The sequence below is a fragment of the Aotus nancymaae genome, unplaced genomic scaffold, assembly GCF_030222135.1.
Source record: "Aotus nancymaae isolate 86718 unplaced genomic scaffold, 86718_ANA_hifiasm-v0.15.2.pri h1tg000016l, whole genome shotgun sequence".
NCBI lineage: Eukaryota > Metazoa > Chordata > Mammalia > Primates > Aotidae > Aotus > Aotus nancymaae.
Window position 1 is genome coordinate 33,487,660 of NW_026988428.1, and position 16,414 is coordinate 33,504,073.

At 52.1% G+C, this 16,414-nt stretch overlaps 1 protein-coding gene across 7 annotated transcripts in view; it reads right to left on the reverse strand.

Annotated features, from left to right (window-relative positions):
- Window positions 1-68: 68 nt before the first annotated feature.
- Window positions 69-16,414, reverse strand: part of FMNL3 (formin like 3) — a 61,452-nt gene continuing 45,106 nt past the window's right edge. For 4 of the 7 annotated variants that reach the window (XM_012441261.3, XM_012441258.3, XM_012441262.3 and 1 more), the window contains exons 6-27: window positions 12,982-13,134; window positions 11,647-11,755; window positions 11,388-11,464; window positions 10,972-11,065; window positions 9,429-9,503; window positions 8,723-8,833; window positions 8,264-8,413; window positions 7,766-7,867; window positions 6,483-6,762; window positions 5,961-6,029; window positions 5,747-5,871; window positions 5,256-5,458; window positions 4,625-4,859; window positions 4,404-4,472; window positions 4,200-4,280; window positions 3,970-4,099; window positions 3,153-3,313; window positions 2,722-2,823; window positions 2,301-2,393; window positions 1,911-2,034; window positions 1,665-1,781; window positions 885-970 (exon numbers count right to left, since the gene is read on the reverse strand). In XM_012441261.3, the coding sequence (XP_012296684.1) occupies window positions 1,690-1,781; window positions 1,911-2,034; window positions 2,301-2,393; window positions 2,722-2,823; window positions 3,153-3,313; window positions 3,970-4,099; window positions 4,200-4,280; window positions 4,404-4,472; window positions 4,625-4,859; window positions 5,256-5,458; window positions 5,747-5,871; window positions 5,961-6,029; window positions 6,483-6,762; window positions 7,766-7,867; window positions 8,264-8,413; window positions 8,723-8,833; window positions 9,429-9,503; window positions 10,972-11,065; window positions 11,388-11,464; window positions 11,647-11,755; window positions 12,982-13,134 (2,635 nt within the window). In that variant the 3' untranslated portion in view covers window positions 885-970; window positions 1,665-1,689. Of the gene's footprint in view, window positions 971-1,664; window positions 1,782-1,910; window positions 2,035-2,300; window positions 2,394-2,721; window positions 2,824-3,152; window positions 3,314-3,969; window positions 4,100-4,199; window positions 4,281-4,403; window positions 4,473-4,624; window positions 4,860-5,255; window positions 5,459-5,746; window positions 5,872-5,960; window positions 6,030-6,482; window positions 6,763-7,765; window positions 7,868-8,263; window positions 8,414-8,722; window positions 8,834-9,428; window positions 9,504-10,971; window positions 11,066-11,387; window positions 11,465-11,646; window positions 11,756-12,981; window positions 13,135-16,414 lie in introns of all 7 variants that reach the window. The other 3 variants (XM_012441260.3, XM_012441259.3, XM_012441265.3) reach the window with 3 other exon arrangements.

Below are 16,414 nucleotides of genomic sequence, written 5' to 3' on the forward strand. Positions count from 1 at the left end.
ATGGCCCAGGTCAGGCTAAATGGCCACCCTAGCCCTGTAAGCTAAGAAAGAGGAGGCAGAGTCAGGCCTGGTGCTTCAAGCCTTTGTTGAGGGAGGGAAAGTCTGGGGTTTATGTACAAGAGGAAAAGGAGGGGGAACATGTACAAAAAAAGTGGGCCCCACATTCCCTTCTAGGGGCAGAGGAGAAACAGGAAGTGGAGCAAACAGTCAGCTAAGACCACCATGCTCCCTGTCCCCTGCCAAAAAACAAACCAAAACGTAGCTGAAGAAAGAAGGTAAAGGGTTGGCACACCCCTTCTCCAGCCATCTGCAGAAAGGGATTGGTGCAAAGAAAACCTGTTCTTCTGCCCACCTTGACAAGGAAAAGTGTGAGCCTAGAATGAAATGGGCAGAGGTGGGCACAGCTGGCAGAGGGCCTAGCTCCTGGTAAGAAAGAGATGAACTTAGACTGACAAGAGTCCCAGGGCTCTGTAAGCCTAGATACATCTAGACCAGAGCTGCCCATGGGCCTGCAAAAAAGAAAGGGAAAAAAAAGACAGTTGCTTTCTCCTGTCAGCACTCGGGGCTCTAGTGGGAGAGAGATCTACGTGCCCTGTATAGGCTAAAGCTGGAAATGGTTTTTCTCAGCCCTGGGCTGACCCTTGGTGACCCTTCAGGAAATGAAGTCAAAGATCTTGGGAGCAAAGTGCAGTACTGGAGGCACCAGAGACCTACAGACCTAGTGCCCATAGTGGCACAAGTAGAAAGATCCAGCCTCAGGAGCTGGGGCAGACAGTGTTGAGAGCAGCATAGTCCTCTCCTGGGCCCTTGGCCAATTCCAGGTCCACTGGTTGGACTTGTAGGACTCTGAACGCTGAAGTGCTTCTGCCTCCAAGAGGGTCTCAGTGGGGGCCTGGAGCCCGAGGGGGGCCACTGGGCAGCGCAGCACTCCTGGCTTGGTGGCGAACAACAATAGGCTGGCAGTGGAGGCCTGTGGGGGAAGACAGAGACCTGTGAACAGGAAGGGAGGCTGAGCCAAGACAGTGCCCTCAAGGGCAGCCCCACAGATAAACCTCCACATGGGAGGAGCCAGCAGTAAGGCAGATAAAGGGGAGGCTTGCTTGAGGGGTAGTTGGGGAGATTGCTGGGCTTTGCATTTCAGAGGATCAGGTCAGGGTGACTAGAGGCCGCTGGGCAGTAGAGAGTAGACATTCAGAAAGAGCCAGAAGCTAGGGAAAGATCCCAGGCTGACTGGACATCAGGAAACAGATCAAGGGACATCTGATAGCTCCTGGTCAGAAGCTACTGCCAGAGCTCTTATGAGAAGAGAACCCTAGGGAAAGGCTCCTTAGGCCCAGGAATGGACCCTCAACCTCAGCCTCAAAGATCAGAACTGTCAGCCTGGTCCTGCCTGCCCTCAACACTGGCCTGGCGACTCCCTACCCATTGGGTCTTAGTAGAAGCCAGGACAGCATTAGTGGGAGAGAAACCACTTCCCTAAGGATACATGCAGGGGATATGCCACGCTTCTCAGAGCATGGGTCATGCAAGAAGTATGTGCTCCCATTGCTGGGAGGCTGCCAGAGGGTGATTGCAAGTCATGCAGGAAAGGAGGTGTGCCTGTGGTCTCCGGCAGGAATCCTGGGAGATGGGCATGCAGAAGGGGCAGCTGCTGTGCCCAGTACCTGTCAAGGGCCCCAGCCTTGGGGGCTAACAGTTTGACTCATCATGGTGGGCTGCATCACAGAAGAAGCGTGAGCCCCGCTTGGCAGTACGGGCCGTGAAAGGGACACTCTTCAGCACTATGGCCCAGGAGAGAGACACAGTGGTCAGGCCTCATGGTGGAGGGTGGGAGGAGAGTCATAGGGGCTAGGTTGAGCTTTGGGAGCTGGGTGCAATGGCCAGGCCCCAGGGAGTGAAAAGAGCCCCACCTGTGATGATGTCCTCGATGGTACCATCCTTTCCCTCATAAACAGGCCGGTGTTCCTTGGCCTGGCGCCGCCTCAACTCTGCTATTAACTCCTGCTGTTGCCACTTGTTCCTCTGGGATGGAGTCTAGGGCCAAGAATGTGGAGGGGAAGGAAGTCATCACAAACCTAATGTGGGACTGGTTCCTGCCCCAAGGTGCAGTCTGAGAATGCCCTTGCTTGTGCACTGCTAGGAATCTCCAAAGGCCCTCCCTCCATCCCTCTGGATGCCAGCCCACTGGCCCTCTGGGTGGTTTGTCCACTCCAAGTTCTCATCTTCTCTAGCCTTCTGACCCCCAGCCCCCACTCTTTTGGCTTGCCCTCCTCCAGGCCCCAGCTTTTGGTCCCACCCACCTTGGCATCCAGTTTCTTGGCTTCCTGAGCCAGCTGCTTCTCCCGCATTACCTCCTCCTGCTTCTTTCGGGCTTCATTCTCTTGCTCTGCTTCCTAAGAACAGTGGAAGATGGGTGGGGGGTGAGGCTCACAGGCTGTGAGGGGAGGGGCTGACACTGAAGAGAATGGGTGGCAGTGGGACCTGCTAACTCCAGGTGGCCACCTCTGGAGGGGCACTTCCTGCCCCAAACAATGACAGGAAGGGCCTGGGCCCCCACCCTGCCCACCAGTTCACAGCTAAGAGGCCTGTCGCCAGCTTGCATCACTCCCTTCCCAGGACTCGGAGGAGGAGTCGGAAAAGGCCTATACTTTAAGCCCAGGCTTCTCTCCCACAACCAGTTTTCTCTAAACCAAACTTTTTAAAAAGCTCTCTGCAGCTCACCTTGTAAGAACGAATGAATCGGACAAATACTGGGAAGAATACAGAAGGAGGTGTCGTCTTGGGACTCTCGCCAAAGTAGCGCACAACTGCATTGTAGGCCTCCTGGGGAAGGGGTGGGCAGAACGGGTCACCATGGCAGAAAGAAGCAGCCCAGCTCCTATACTCCCACACCACAGGTGAGAGGCCTGCAAAAAGCAGAGCTCAGGGCCAAAGGGAGGAAAACCAACCACCCAGGCCCCTGTGAGCTGGAGAGAACCCGGGGCCGCCAAGAGTACGTGTCTCCAGAGGCAGCTGCCGGCCATTCCCAAAGCGCTCTCTCCCCCACATATAGCCAGCCAGCTGCTTGATTAAAAAAAAACAGAACTAGGCCACCTAGAGGGGCCTGGCGCTTTGGCCCTGGTTGCTCCCACCTGCCTGCACCCCGTGCTTGCCTCAGCTGTCTTGGCATCCCGCTGGAGCTTGTCGAGTTTGCCTTCGTTGGTACTGAGGAAGTTCCGGAGGACGCTGTTGTCGTGGATGCTGCACTCCCGCCGAATCAGCTCCATGCCCCGGCCCAGCTCCTTCACGTCCAGAAGGACGTTTTCCAGGGACACTATGGTCACCAAAAGCCTGGCTGAGGACTGCCTAGGGCCTGGCATGCCCACCTCCCAGCCAGAGCTACATCAAACTCTGGCCCTCCCCCTCAGCATGGCCTCACTCATGTTCACATACCTGTATGGACATAAGGAAGTGCACACCAAGCTAGCTGAACCCTCACAGGGGGAGGGAATGGAATAGAAACTGATCTCATGACCCCAAAGAACACAGTAGCAAAGGCAGGCAAGCCGCAGAGACTGCTGGTCTCCAAAATGAAACTGCCTCAGGCCTGCCCTAGTATTCATGGGTGGGGCAGCTACCTCATGCCTATAGAGGGCTTTATGATTTTTTTCTAGGCACTTCACATACATCATACACAAACACAAGATCTCTGGGGCCAGCTTGAGGGAGTTGGGAGTAAAGAGCCACCAGTCCCCTTCCTGTTCCTGCTCCCACTGCACCTAGCTGGGAAGGGCTGGGCTGGGCCAGGCCTGGCGCCTGGAGGAAGGCTCCCTTTGGAGTGGCCCCTGCTTATGGCTCCAGCGGAAAGCTTTGAAGTGGTCAGAAAGAAGATAACAAAAGCCAGAAACAAGTGTTCCCTCTCCTCATAGCTTCCTGGGATTGTCCTGGGCTGGATGTGAGGGCAGGCCCACCCAGCCAGGCTCCCCTCACCTGCTGCAGCCTTCTCAACAAAGTGCAGCTCATGCCAGAAGTTAGCCAGGTCTGGGTATTTCTCCTTCACTGTCAAGGCGATGAAATGAAGCAGTGTCATCTTCCGGTCAGTGGACTTGGTATCCAACAGCTAAGAGAGAGGGTGAGGGCAGTGCATAAAAGCTAAGCACTCTGGCTCCACAACTGCTGCCCACTAGGCTTCCTGGCCCACACTGCCCTCACCATCTTACCAGATCCAGGCTCTGGAGCTTGAAGCCATACACAGCTCCTCGCTTGCTGCTGTTCATGTAGTTCCCCAGTGCAAGTATGATCTGTCCAAAGGATGCGTGGGAGGCAGGTCAGGCTCAGGTCCTCCTCCTTTCTCTCTGTATAGCCCCAGGCCCCCACCTAGGACCCGAGAACCCCCAGCACCCCTGTTCACAACCTCTTCCCACCTCCAACATCTGCTTCAGCTTCTGTGAAGACTTCACGGAAGCGGACGCTGCAATGATGGCATTGAGTTGCTGTAGGGCAATATAAACACTGAAGTAACACCAGGCTGAGATGGGGTAAAGATAGGGAGGGGTTAGAAGGACTGGAAGGGCAGGGGAGGTGACTAGCAGATGGAAGGTGGAGGGACAGCTGTCCAGGACCATGAGTTTAAAGAGGGCCATACCGGTGTGAGCATCTGCAAGTTGTCCTGGAAGTTCCCCAGGAAGGCCATGCCAGCCATTCGCTGGGTCAGCCGCTCCACCTTGCTGAAGAGCAGCATGAAGCGGTCCTCAGCCGCCAACTCCTCCAGGGGCTGCCGCTCACGCTCATATTGCCGCAGCAGCTTCACCTCAGCCTCTGTGGGCAGGAAGCGCATCAGGCACTCCACGAAGTCCACAGGTAGCGTCTGCAAGTCAAACCTGTGTAGGAGGGAGGGACCACCTCAGCTCTCACATCTCTCCACGTTTTCCTTCATCTCGCTTATTCTCCAAGCTCCTAGGACTGGGTAGGGGACTGCATACAGAGCACAGCCAAAGGCAGAGGACCCATTGCCTCATCTGTCATAGCATCAGCAATGATACTGGGGGAACATTCCATGTTACTGAACTGTTCCCAATAGACTGAGAGCTCCTTGGGTGAACGTCTGGGCTGAATTGCCAGCACAGATGCAATAAATTCTGGCCAAGCCAGTGGATGACTAGGGAGATGGGAGGGAGTTCTATCAGATGCCTGAATCTAGGGAAAGCCAGGCTTCTTGGTGGAGAACTGGGTTGCCAACTGACTAGGAACCAGGGCTAGGTCAGTGGGAGCCTCACGTGTGAATGGCCCTGCAGATCTCCTCAGCTGAGCGGCCAGCCTTGCGTAGGGTGATGGCCAGGTTCTTGGCACGATTAGCTTCTAACAGAGTCACCTTGCTGGCAGCTTTTTGCGCTGTCTTGTTCTTAGAGCAGATGAGGTCAAGGGCAGGGCCCTGCGCTTTTGTCTTGAATAATTCTTCAAACTTATCCAGATCCAGGTCCTGGCAAGAATAGACGAGCAGGGAAAATGCTGTAGCCTCATACTAGTGGGGGACCTCCTGACAGCCTAGCCAGCATTGGCCCAGAGCTCTGTCACTCTGGAATGTTTCATGAATACAAACACGAAGTGCTGACATAACTGGAAATATATATACACTCAAGAATGAAGGGTTTGTGAAGCTGAACCTGGCCTCACCCTGTCTGACAGCTTTTCTAAGACCAGATCTGCTCAAAAGGCAACCAGGTCCCCAGCGCTCAATCTTACCACTCTGGACCCCAGGTCCTATTACCTCCAAGATCTTCTCGTCATCAAGTTCACTGAAGACAGTGCCACTGATCTGGTTGGGTTTCAGTGCTGTCCAGTTGAAGACAGGCAGCCGGAACTTGGTCTTGATAGGTTTCTTAATTCGAATGGCTAATTTGGAAGGAGGATCAGTGACACAGGGGCCAAGGACACATACCCCTGGTCCCACCAGCCCTGCCCAGAGCCCTGGGGACACTCACCTGACAGGCCTACTGTCAACACCACAGAGGGTGCAGCACCAGGGAGAGGTGGGGCTGGGGGACACTTGTCTGGGGGAAGAAGGAATGACACAGTGACTCAGGGGTCAAGAGTCATAGGCTGCCTCTCTCCTCTGCCAGACCCACCTTCTCTGTTTTTACTCTCAGAGAAGGAGCCTACATTAAATCTGCTCAAGCTGCTCCCAGAAATCCTAACTCTGACAGCACAGTTCTTGCTGGTCTCTGACCCAGTTTCCACGGCTATAGTCTAAGCCTCTCCTTGGCTGTCTTCAAAGGATTTCGGAGCAGCATCTAAACAGATCCACATCTGCCCTTGGGCATCCCTGTGCTGATAACTTGAGCTTCCCTCGGATTCCAGCCCTCCCTCACCCTGACTTTATAGCCTCCCAGTCCTCAGATGATGCCATTTTCCCAGCTTCTTCCTGAGGAAGACACCGCTGACTATGACTAAAGTCAGTCCCCACAATGAGGCTGCCCCTGCTGGCTCCCAGGGGTCATGGTTACCTGGTAATGGGGGAGGTGGAGGGGGCAAGGGTGGAGCTGGTGGTGGAGGCAGAGGCAGGACCTCCTCGGGGGGTGGGGCTGGAGCCAGAAGGTCTAGGTCGGAGGGTGGCATGACCTCACTCAGCTCTGCAGGGCCTACTCTGGCCAGGGCCTCACTGCCCACAGACTCCAGGCCCCGGACACTTGGCTCCAAATGGCATCGACGCTGGAAGGCCTCCTCCTTCTCTTTAATGAGCCTCCGCAGGGTGTGCACCTGGTGGCTTGTGTTCTCGTATGTCTCCTGACAGGCAGACAGTACCATTAAGGGAAAAGTGGGCTGAAGGCATAGTAGTCATTGCCCCTAGGAGTGAGAATTCCTACCCAGGGTTCTCTTAACTAGGGTCTCTGTGAGGGTGCTCAGAGGCTCAGAGTAGCAGAAATCCAGGTAGAGGAATGGGGAAGCTGGAAGGCAGCAAAACAAAAGAGGGAAGCAGAAGCTGCCTCCCTCCGCTGGCACCCTTAAGTGTCCTCTCCGCTCCAGCCAATTCTCACTGCATGGGCCCCTTAAAGCCCAAGAAAAAAGGTTGTCCCTGTGAAACTCTCCTTAATCAACCACCAGTCTGACATAGCTGCTCTCTCCATAGCCCTTTGGGCCTCACTTTGCTTCAATTTCAGTTGGCCTTATATAAGGGCTCAATTGGAAGCCCCCTATAAACAAGACCCTGTCTTAACCATCTCTGTATCCTCCATAGCTCCCAATATAAATGCTTAGCAGAGGCTGGGTACAGATACATATTGAGCTCAACAGAGCCAGCATATGTTCTTCTGGAAGAGAAGGTAGGTTAGGGGCATGACTTTATAATGAAAATAAAGAAGAGAATGAAATACAAGCAGCACCTGCTCTGCCAACTTAGGAAACCTGGTGGACACCCTAATACACAGAGCACGTGGTCACTCTACCCCTGATCATTAAGCATGGCTGGGGAGGAACATGGGGGTAGGGGGGAGAAAAATCAATGGGATGGGCTGGTAGGAGGCCTGGGTTGGAATTCCAGAATGCTCGTGGTTGCCCCAGCTGCTCCCAGCCTCTTATGTATGTGTCTGGCTCACACTGGCTTCAGCTTTCCCCTCCAACTAAAAAAATGGGGTGCAATCATCAGCCCACCCACACCTGAGAACTTCAAGAGTGAATCAAGATCTAAATCCTAGAGAACTTGACATGACTCAGGAAAAAAAAAAAGCAAAACCCCAAGGCCCTGGAGCCCAGGATTAGTCAGGGACTTCCTTCCCCAGAGTACTTTTACCTTGATGCTCTCTAGTTCCTTCTCCCGCTGCAGCAGCTGCTTCTCTAGCTCTGCCACCCGCATCATGTTCTCATTCTCTAGGTCCAGAAGCTTCTCTGTGAGCTGCACAACAGGAAGGACAGGTTCTGTGCTGGCCCTAAAGCCTGGGCACTCAGCACACCCTGAACCCTAGTCAAGAGCTGAGTCGAACCCCTCAACACAAGGCCGCAAAGGCAGCTTAGTCAGGTGGCTCCCTTATATCCCAATAATAGATACAAGACAAAGGCTACATTTTGACTCTGGCAAGACCGATGCCACCTCATGCCTAGCCCTGGAGGTGGTGTGTGTTCCAACTGGTGGATGATCCAGTGGCTCAGGCCAGTGTATGGTCTTGAGAGCCCTGGTGGGTTCTAAAGCCTCCCTAGGACTCAATCTGGAGGTAAACAGGTCAGTTCAGGATTCCTGATAACTTGAGCTTCCATCAACAGTGGCTCTGGCAGGCAGAGGAAGACCACCTACATGGGACACATGCTCCTCCAACTCCTCCACCTTCTCCAGGGCTACATTCTTGGTCTCAGCATCCTCCAACAAACCCCCAACATCAAACACGTTGTCCAGGTATGCCTGAATCTGCACCTGCAGCTTCTCGCTCTCTGTGTGCCTTGACTTCTGGGGGAAGAGCAGAAAGTAGTATTAGTTGTAGGAGCAGGCAGATCATCAGGGGAACCTGAGAAAAACTTAGTCCTCATTCCCCTTCACCACTGCTTCCCAAAGAGTTCCTGCTGCAGGCCATGTCAGACTCTCGCCCCATGGAGGTGCCTGACTGGCGAGTTATTTGAAGGAGGTCCTGAGTCCCAGGTCACAGAAGACAGGCAGGGTCCCAGGAGCATCAAGGACTAGACACTTAGAAAAATCATTTGTGATATGATTAAACTGATCCCAGAGCACCTCACCTTACAAGGACACCAACTAGCTCACCTGCAGGAACTCCTCTAGCCCCAGCTTGGTAAACTCATACTGCAGGTGGACCCGGAAGTTCATGTCCTCCACCGAGTGCACCACGATGTTGATGAACTGCATGCAGGCCACCTGGAGAAGCAGCAGCCCAGAGAAGCAGCAACAGGAAGGCAAAGGAGAGCCAAGAGACCAGGAGGATAGAAGGCTGTTAGAACATCATCATCATGTGGATAATTACAGGGAAGAGTTAAGTCTTTATGGGAGCAATAAGAGTATTTTAATTTTAAAATGTCATTTAATATTCAGTGGATAAAGACAAGAAAATTACATGAAAAACAGATGTAAGTGAAGATAAAGGTCCGTGATTTCCCTTGTATATCAGCAGGTATTCCTTGAGACAACCTTACCTAGCTGAAGATCCTGCCCTGGGGGAAGAGAAGCTAGAGGAAGAGCTTAGGAAAGGAAAGGCAGCTCAAAAAGGATCCAATTCAAGGACAAAAAGGCCACAGAGAAGAGGAAAAGGAGGTAGATCTGATATATACAAACGATGTCCTGAAGCTTCTAAGAGCTCTCTGGGGTGGGCAGATGGATAAGAAGCATTTGCTGAATAGAAAGAATCATTCTGGGCTCTACATGGAATATCAAGATACACTGCTGGCCTGACCACTGTTCTCAAGGAACACACAGCCCTGGTGGATATGGGCCAGGCCCAGGCCCAGTGCCTCACCATGAAGTCGATGTTGCTGTCCTCATTCCGGAAATATTCCATCAGCTTCTCAAAGCGGTGCAGCTCCTTGCATACCTGAATAAGCAAGCTTTCTCAGTGAAAGGATCTGCTCCATGCAGAACCCAAGCCCCTGTGCTCTGGCTCCCAGGAACATCATGGCAAAGACTGGTTCAGACCAAGCTTAACCACAACTCTATATATTTAATAGGCCATTCTGGACACTATAAAGAAAACGGGGCCAGGTGAAGTAGCTCATGCCTATAATCCCAGCACTTTGGGAGGCCAAGACGGGCAGATCACCTCAGGTTAGGAGTTCAAGAACAGCCTGGCCAACATGGTGAAACCCCATCTCTACTAAAAGTACAAAAATCAGTCGGGTGTGGCGGTACATGCCTGTAGTCCCAGCCACTCAGGATGCAGAGGCAGGAGAATCACTTGAACCGGGGAGGCGGAGGTTGCAGTGAGCTGAGATTGTGCCACTGCACTCCAGCCTGGGCCACAGAGTGAGACTCCATCTCAAAAAAGAAAAAAAAGAAAGAAAACCTGGACCTGCAACCTGGCTCTGGGTCTGTGGTCCCCCACCAAATTGCTGAGGGAATTCAGTAATGCCTGTGCCCTTAAGCTGGGCTTTAGGTGCCTCTGGGGATAGGCCAGGAAGAAACATAGGATTCTGATGCTGCCAAGTTATTAACAGAAGGAGGGAAAGGAGGAGGAAGGGAGGAAGGCCATGGGTGAGACAGGAGGCTGCAGTACTAGTGGGGATGCAGGGGAGGGGCCAGTGTACAGGAAAGCCCTCTCCAAGAGGGGTCTAGAGGCTCCTCTGAGCCTCTGGGCTTCAAGGAGGAAGAGCCATTTCCTGGCTTGAACAATGGATGCTAGGGAAGAGGTCCAAAGAAGAGGAAGGGGTGGGACCAGCAGCTGTGCTGGATGTCGAGGAATCCTATGTTCAAGTAGATAGGGGTTTCAGAGGCAGGCCCAGGGGCTAGGGAAATTCCACATAGGAGTTCCTTCTCCCCTCACCAATAACAGCCAACAATGCAAGAGACACCCTTGCTTACCTTCTCCTCCCACTTCAAACACATGTGCTTTGGGTTCACCGCATCAGACTCCCATCTGGGGAGTCTCTTAAAGTACATACACTTAGGCCTCCAGTGGGCCTGAAGTAGGGCATAGGCATCTATACTTTTAACAAGCTCCTTAGGTGATTTGGATGCAGGGCCAAACTAGGACCACTGGACTACAGCCCTCAGCTAGCTGAGGGTAACTTTAGCTGGCCAATCAGGAGGTTTCCTGGCACTAAGATCAATAAGACTAAAGTTCTGGTTTTAAAAACAGTGGGTGTTCAGGAGAGAGGATGCTTAGCCAAGCACTGGGATGTTAAAAATCACTGCAGATCATAGGAAATGGTGCTTACCTACCTGGCTCCCTGCCTTCTACCCCATAAACACACACACACACACACACACACACACACACACACACACACACACACACACACACACACACACACACACACACACACACACACCCCCAAAAGACTGACCTCTTTGAAATTGTCAAAGGCAGCAAGGATGATTTCGTGACCTCCTCGCACCAAACACACAGCTGCCAGAAGCTCTAAGACAAGGGCTTTGGTCCTAAGGGGTGAAGAAGGAAGATTAACACCCTAGCTCTCCATCCTGACCACCACACAGCTCACTTCCCTGACTGGGTAAGTCCTTTTGGAGAGTGGAGAAAGCCTCAGTGGTAAGGAGAGGGTGGGAGAAAGAGGACTTGCTCCCTTACTAAGCTGTGTAGACCAGAGGGGAGCCAGGGATACTTCTCCAGCAGAGGTGAGGGGGGCCAAACCAAGGCTCTGACAGGACTCCAAGGCCAGGCAGGACTTGTCAGGAATACATGGAGCACAGATCTCCAGATCCCTGGACAGAGTGGGGAGGAAAGGGGAGGGAAGGAACTCACCTTGGATTCTTGTTATTGAGGCTAAGTGCAATCTCATTGACAGCATGGGGATGGGACATGACCAGGTTGAATCCATACTGCAAGGGAAAGGACAGAAGGCGGGTACCTTGATGGTGGGGAAGGGAGAGCAAAGCCGATCTCCTTGACTGCAGGCCCACCAGCAAACCTGTCTTTTATAAGCTGGTGCCCTCCTAGCTCTCCTGGTTTTGCAGATGAGGCAGAAGATGTAGAGCACCCATGGCTAGTGCTTCCCCCGTACCTGATAGTTCATGATGGCTCTGAGACAAAGGATACAGACGTGGACGTCATCCTTCTGGCTCACTAGGCGGGAGTTCTTCAGGGCCCTGCGCCCAGGGAGAGTGCTATACCTGGGGAGATTGGCCAGGCAGTCAGGTGGGAGCCAAGGCTGCCGGTGAAGCATCTAGGGGCACTCACCATCACCCAGACAGCAGGCTGCCCCTTAGCAGTGGCAAAAAATGGGAATGAGCAGCCAAGAGGGACAGGGTGCAGGAGGCAGGGAGGTCAGACTGTTTTTACCTCCCTAGAGTAGGCCTTTGTCAGCAACTACTCAGGATCCCAGCTTTATAACCAGTGCCCAAACCCTAGAGATCCTTCAAAATACAAACAGTAGTTGTACAGGTCTTCCTAGTCCCTGAGATAGGTCCAGAGACACATTCATCTGAGAATTCCCTCCACCCACTTCCAGTTGCTGTACCTTCTGCACAAACCATGGGACAAGAGCATCTTGGTTCCCATCCCAGAAAAGGCAGAGCTGATCCCCAAAGGCCTTAGAGGGGCCATGGGGCTATACCTGGTTTTGCACCTCTCCATCCTCTCAGTGATGTTTCACGGAAAAGGGAGGAGACATGTATCTGCTCATGCATGACAAGAATAATAAACAGTGTTCAAGGGATACAAGCCGAAGGAGACTAGGAGAAAAGCATGGCCACAAGAGAGATAGATAACCAAGGAAAGGGCTACTGGACCCAAAGGAAAGCCTTCCAGAGTAACGAGGAGCACTGAGAAGTCATCCAGTCCATCCGCCTACCTCTGGGCAGGACGGCTCTTAAGGCACTGCAGACAAATGAGCACGTTGCAGCCTTACAGAGAAAAGGCTCAAAGGAAGAAGTGAAGGGAATGCGAGGGGCAGGCAGGTTGGGTGGAAGCTGGTCTCCAAGCTGATGATGGGGCAGAATGAAGAGCTAGAGGGAAACAGAATGAGGACAGGAGCTGGATCACCCAGTGAAGGCCAAGGATCTGTATGAGATGTGCACTGCTCGAGAGGCCCACGAGGAATGGCAGAGTGAGAGTGAGGAGTAGAGAGTCCCCCAGAGAGGGGTGGGGAGGGGTGGGGAGAGCTGGAACCCCAGGTGGGGTGGGTGCAGCTAAGACCATGTACTTACCCAGGACAGACTGCTGGGCAGAGTCAAGGAGACAGAGAGGACAGACCAGAGACAGACTGGCAGGCAGAGGGCAAGAGAGCTGAGCCTGGAAGCAAGAGTGGAGGGAGGAGCATGAGCACTCACCACTGAACCTGAGACCTGCATTGAAGGGTAGGGTGGGAGGCAGGCGGGCAGAGCATGAGCACACATACCGGAGCACAGACTGGCGCGCAGAGCGAGCGAGGCTGTTGGTGAAGGGGGCCGATAGGGCGCTGGGTGGCTGCAGGTCCTCGATTGACCTGCTCCAGGACCGGAGTTTGTCAAATGCACCATCGTCACCACTCTCCAGACCCTCAAAGTCAAACCTGGAGCATGAAAGGACACACATGCGCACACACAGGCACATACACAGGAGAAATTCAGTGCCAAGCCCCCCAACGAGCCCATCCTCACACTTCAGGCCTCTAGGGCAACAAGAAGCAGGGATAGCAAGGAGAGAAAGCAGAATTGGGCAGCAGAGACCTGATCCTAGCTGGAAGAGCCACTAACACAGGACAGCAGCAGAAGAGGCACAGGCAGCAACCAGGAGGGGAATCTAAGGAGATAGGAAGCTGATGGAGGCCAACTCCTCTGCTCCCCACTGGCCAGGTAACTCCAGGAGGAGTGTCCTCCCCATGGGCCACTGGGGAGCTGGCAGTCTTTCTGCACTTCCAGCTTAGACGGGGCATCTCCAGGAAGCTGTGGCTCCCACAGAGAATCTGCCCCGTAGAAGGAATGGTGGGGAATGGCCCAACTGCAGGTCTTGCTAGTTGGCCAATAGCAGCAACCAAAGGGCCTTTCAGTGCCTTGAAGGAGTCCAGTTGATTCTGCATGACAGGACTGAATGGAAGGGAAAGGGGGTTCTGGCAAACCCAGAGTGGGACAGTCCTTTATGTTTTGGAGGAGCACCACTGCCCCATCTTAGCACTGGGTTTTAATGACCAGGTTCTCTACGGTTTTGGCTACTTGAGGTTTCTAGGTTTTTCAGGTATAGTGGCTCCCTGGGCTTCAGCTTCCCTGGGGTAAGAAATTGCAAGTTGAGATTGTGGACCAGGGTCCTGTAGTCTAGTCTTTGCAGGAGCTGAATGGGTTCTTTGTCACTTTCTGCTCCTGGAACCATATGTCTTCCACCATCAGGAATTATTATTTTATTAAGAGACAGGGTCTCACTCTATGGCCCAGGCCATAGAGTACAGACTGTACAATGATGGCACAGTCATAGCTCACTGTAACCTCAAACTCCTAGGCTCAAGCAACCCTCCAGCCTCAGCCTCCTGAGTAGCTGGGACTACAGGTGCATGCCACCATGCCTGCCTAATCTTTGAAAATTTTCTTGTAGAGATGGAGTCTTGCTATGTTGCCCAGGCTGGTCTTAAACTCCTGGGCTCAAGCAATCTCCCACCTTGGCCTCCCAAAGCTCTGGGATTACACGTGTGAGCCACTGTGCCCAGACCACCATCAGCTGTTTGTCAATGTGGTCAGGATAAGGAAGACAGCCAAGATCACAAACCCTTAGAGACTCCTCTCTTATACATCCTCACTGCAGATACACCCCTCTGAGAAACAGTCCTTCTCTTCTTGTCCTTTTCCTCCATGTAGGTCATTAAAGACTAAGGGAGCATCTCTTGCAGGTTCTTTTTCCTCAAGAAGCATTCTGCCCAAATATGGTGTCAAAGGCACAGAGGCTAAGGCTTTCTGGAATAAGAAGGGATATCTACAGAAGACAGAATGTTCCAAAGGAAGTAGGAGCAGGCTTTAGTGTCCTCCTGATCAGGAGGTGTTTAATGGGGCTCTCAAGTAGACATCAGAGGAACTTCCCTGACAGGGAAACAGCTTGCTGATTCCATCGGTAACAACACTGTATCCTCTAGTACTGATATATGCAGTTTACAAACAAATGTCTTCACTCAAACTCTATTTGGCCTCACCCTTTCCCTCTCAATCCTTTCCAAAATACATACTCTCTCCCCAATACTGAGTCCTTCTTTTTAAAACAGTCAAAGGTACCGCCATGGACACTACAATACTGAGGTTCCAGGGTACTCTTGGTTTAGGGCGGCTGGAATTTGTTTGCTTTTCAAATAAGAGAGATAGGCTTATTTGGAAAAATGACCTATATCTTTTTACTATAAAAGCTCTGAATTTTTTTAAGAAAAATTATTTCAGCAAATGTTTTTCATTTCTTTCTATAAAAAGAATCTTTTTTTAATCTTTTAAAAGATTAAAAGAATCACGTGAACTATGACTTCTGCTAAGACGAGAATGCAAAGTGGGCCACTCTTGATTTTAACAGAGGATAACCTGGAAAAGGTAAGAGAGGCGCCAAACATAGAAGCATCAGTTCAAATTCCTAAGGAGATGGCACTGAAGACTGGCTGGACAAAGGAGAATGACCAAGTGGGGAAGGATAGTAGTAAGAAAAGTGGAAGTTGGCTGGGAGCAGTACCTCACACCTGCAATCCCAGCACTTTGGAAGGCCAAGGCAGGGTGGATCGCTTGAGCCCAGGAGTTCAAGGCCAGCCTGGGCAACATGGTGAAACCCGTCTCTACTAAAAACACGCAAAAAGTTAGCTGGCGTGGTGGTACACACCTGTGATCCCAGCTACTCGGCAGGGCTGAAGCAGGACTGCGGCAGGAGGACTGCTTGAGCCCAGGAAGTCAAGCCTGCAGTGAGCCAAGATCACGCCACTGTACTCCAGCCTGGGCAACAAAGCAAGACCCTGTCTCAAAAAAAGTTAGGGCTAAGTCCCAGGACGGAGGAGTTTCCCAGGACGCTGGGGAAAACTAGGGAAAGTTATGGGCAAACCAGAAGATTGGTCTCCTAGGGCTGACTTATCTTAGGTATAAGTCTAAATGTGTTGGTCACCATTTTTATTATGTAATTCCATATATTCAGGTAATTGTGGGAGGGTATACCACCTTAAATAATAATAATGAAATTAACAGTAGGCCTGCTACCACAATACAAACCTAGTATGTTCTAAACACTATTAAATGCTTTAACATACAGTATCATCTAATTTTCACAACCCTGGAGTGTGGATCTCCTTTCATAGAAGATACAAACTTGCTTTGAGGTCACACAGATAGTAAGTAACAGAATTGAGACCCGAACCCAGCTTTGTCTGACTCAAGAGCTCTCATTCCTTCCACTATACCAGGCCACCTTTTATGTGCTAATTCACTTCTGGCTGCCTCCAAGCCCCCATGCCTGCTAGAAAAAGACTCCTGAATGCTTCCTTTTTCTATCCAAGTCAAAAGGTCATGCTCACTGCTCTTGGGTTCTTCAACAATGACCTGGAGGAACCCTCTCACATCTGGAAACCCAGAGTTGCTTCTTGAAGACAACTCTGCAAAGATGAATGGATCCCACCAGGGCATCTCTACCAGAAGCCAGGACATTTCCCTGGATTGCTCACAGCTTGGCATTTGGATCCCTTGGGTTCTGAGTTCAAGCTCCTTTTCCATATCTCTCTCCTGTTCTCCAAGATGCATCTTATCTTCCACTCTAGCCAAGTGCCTCTTCACTGATCCCCAGACATCTTGCGGCTTGCCTGCCTACTTCCACACCACTGCCTGAACTACTCCATCTTGTCCAGGATTCCC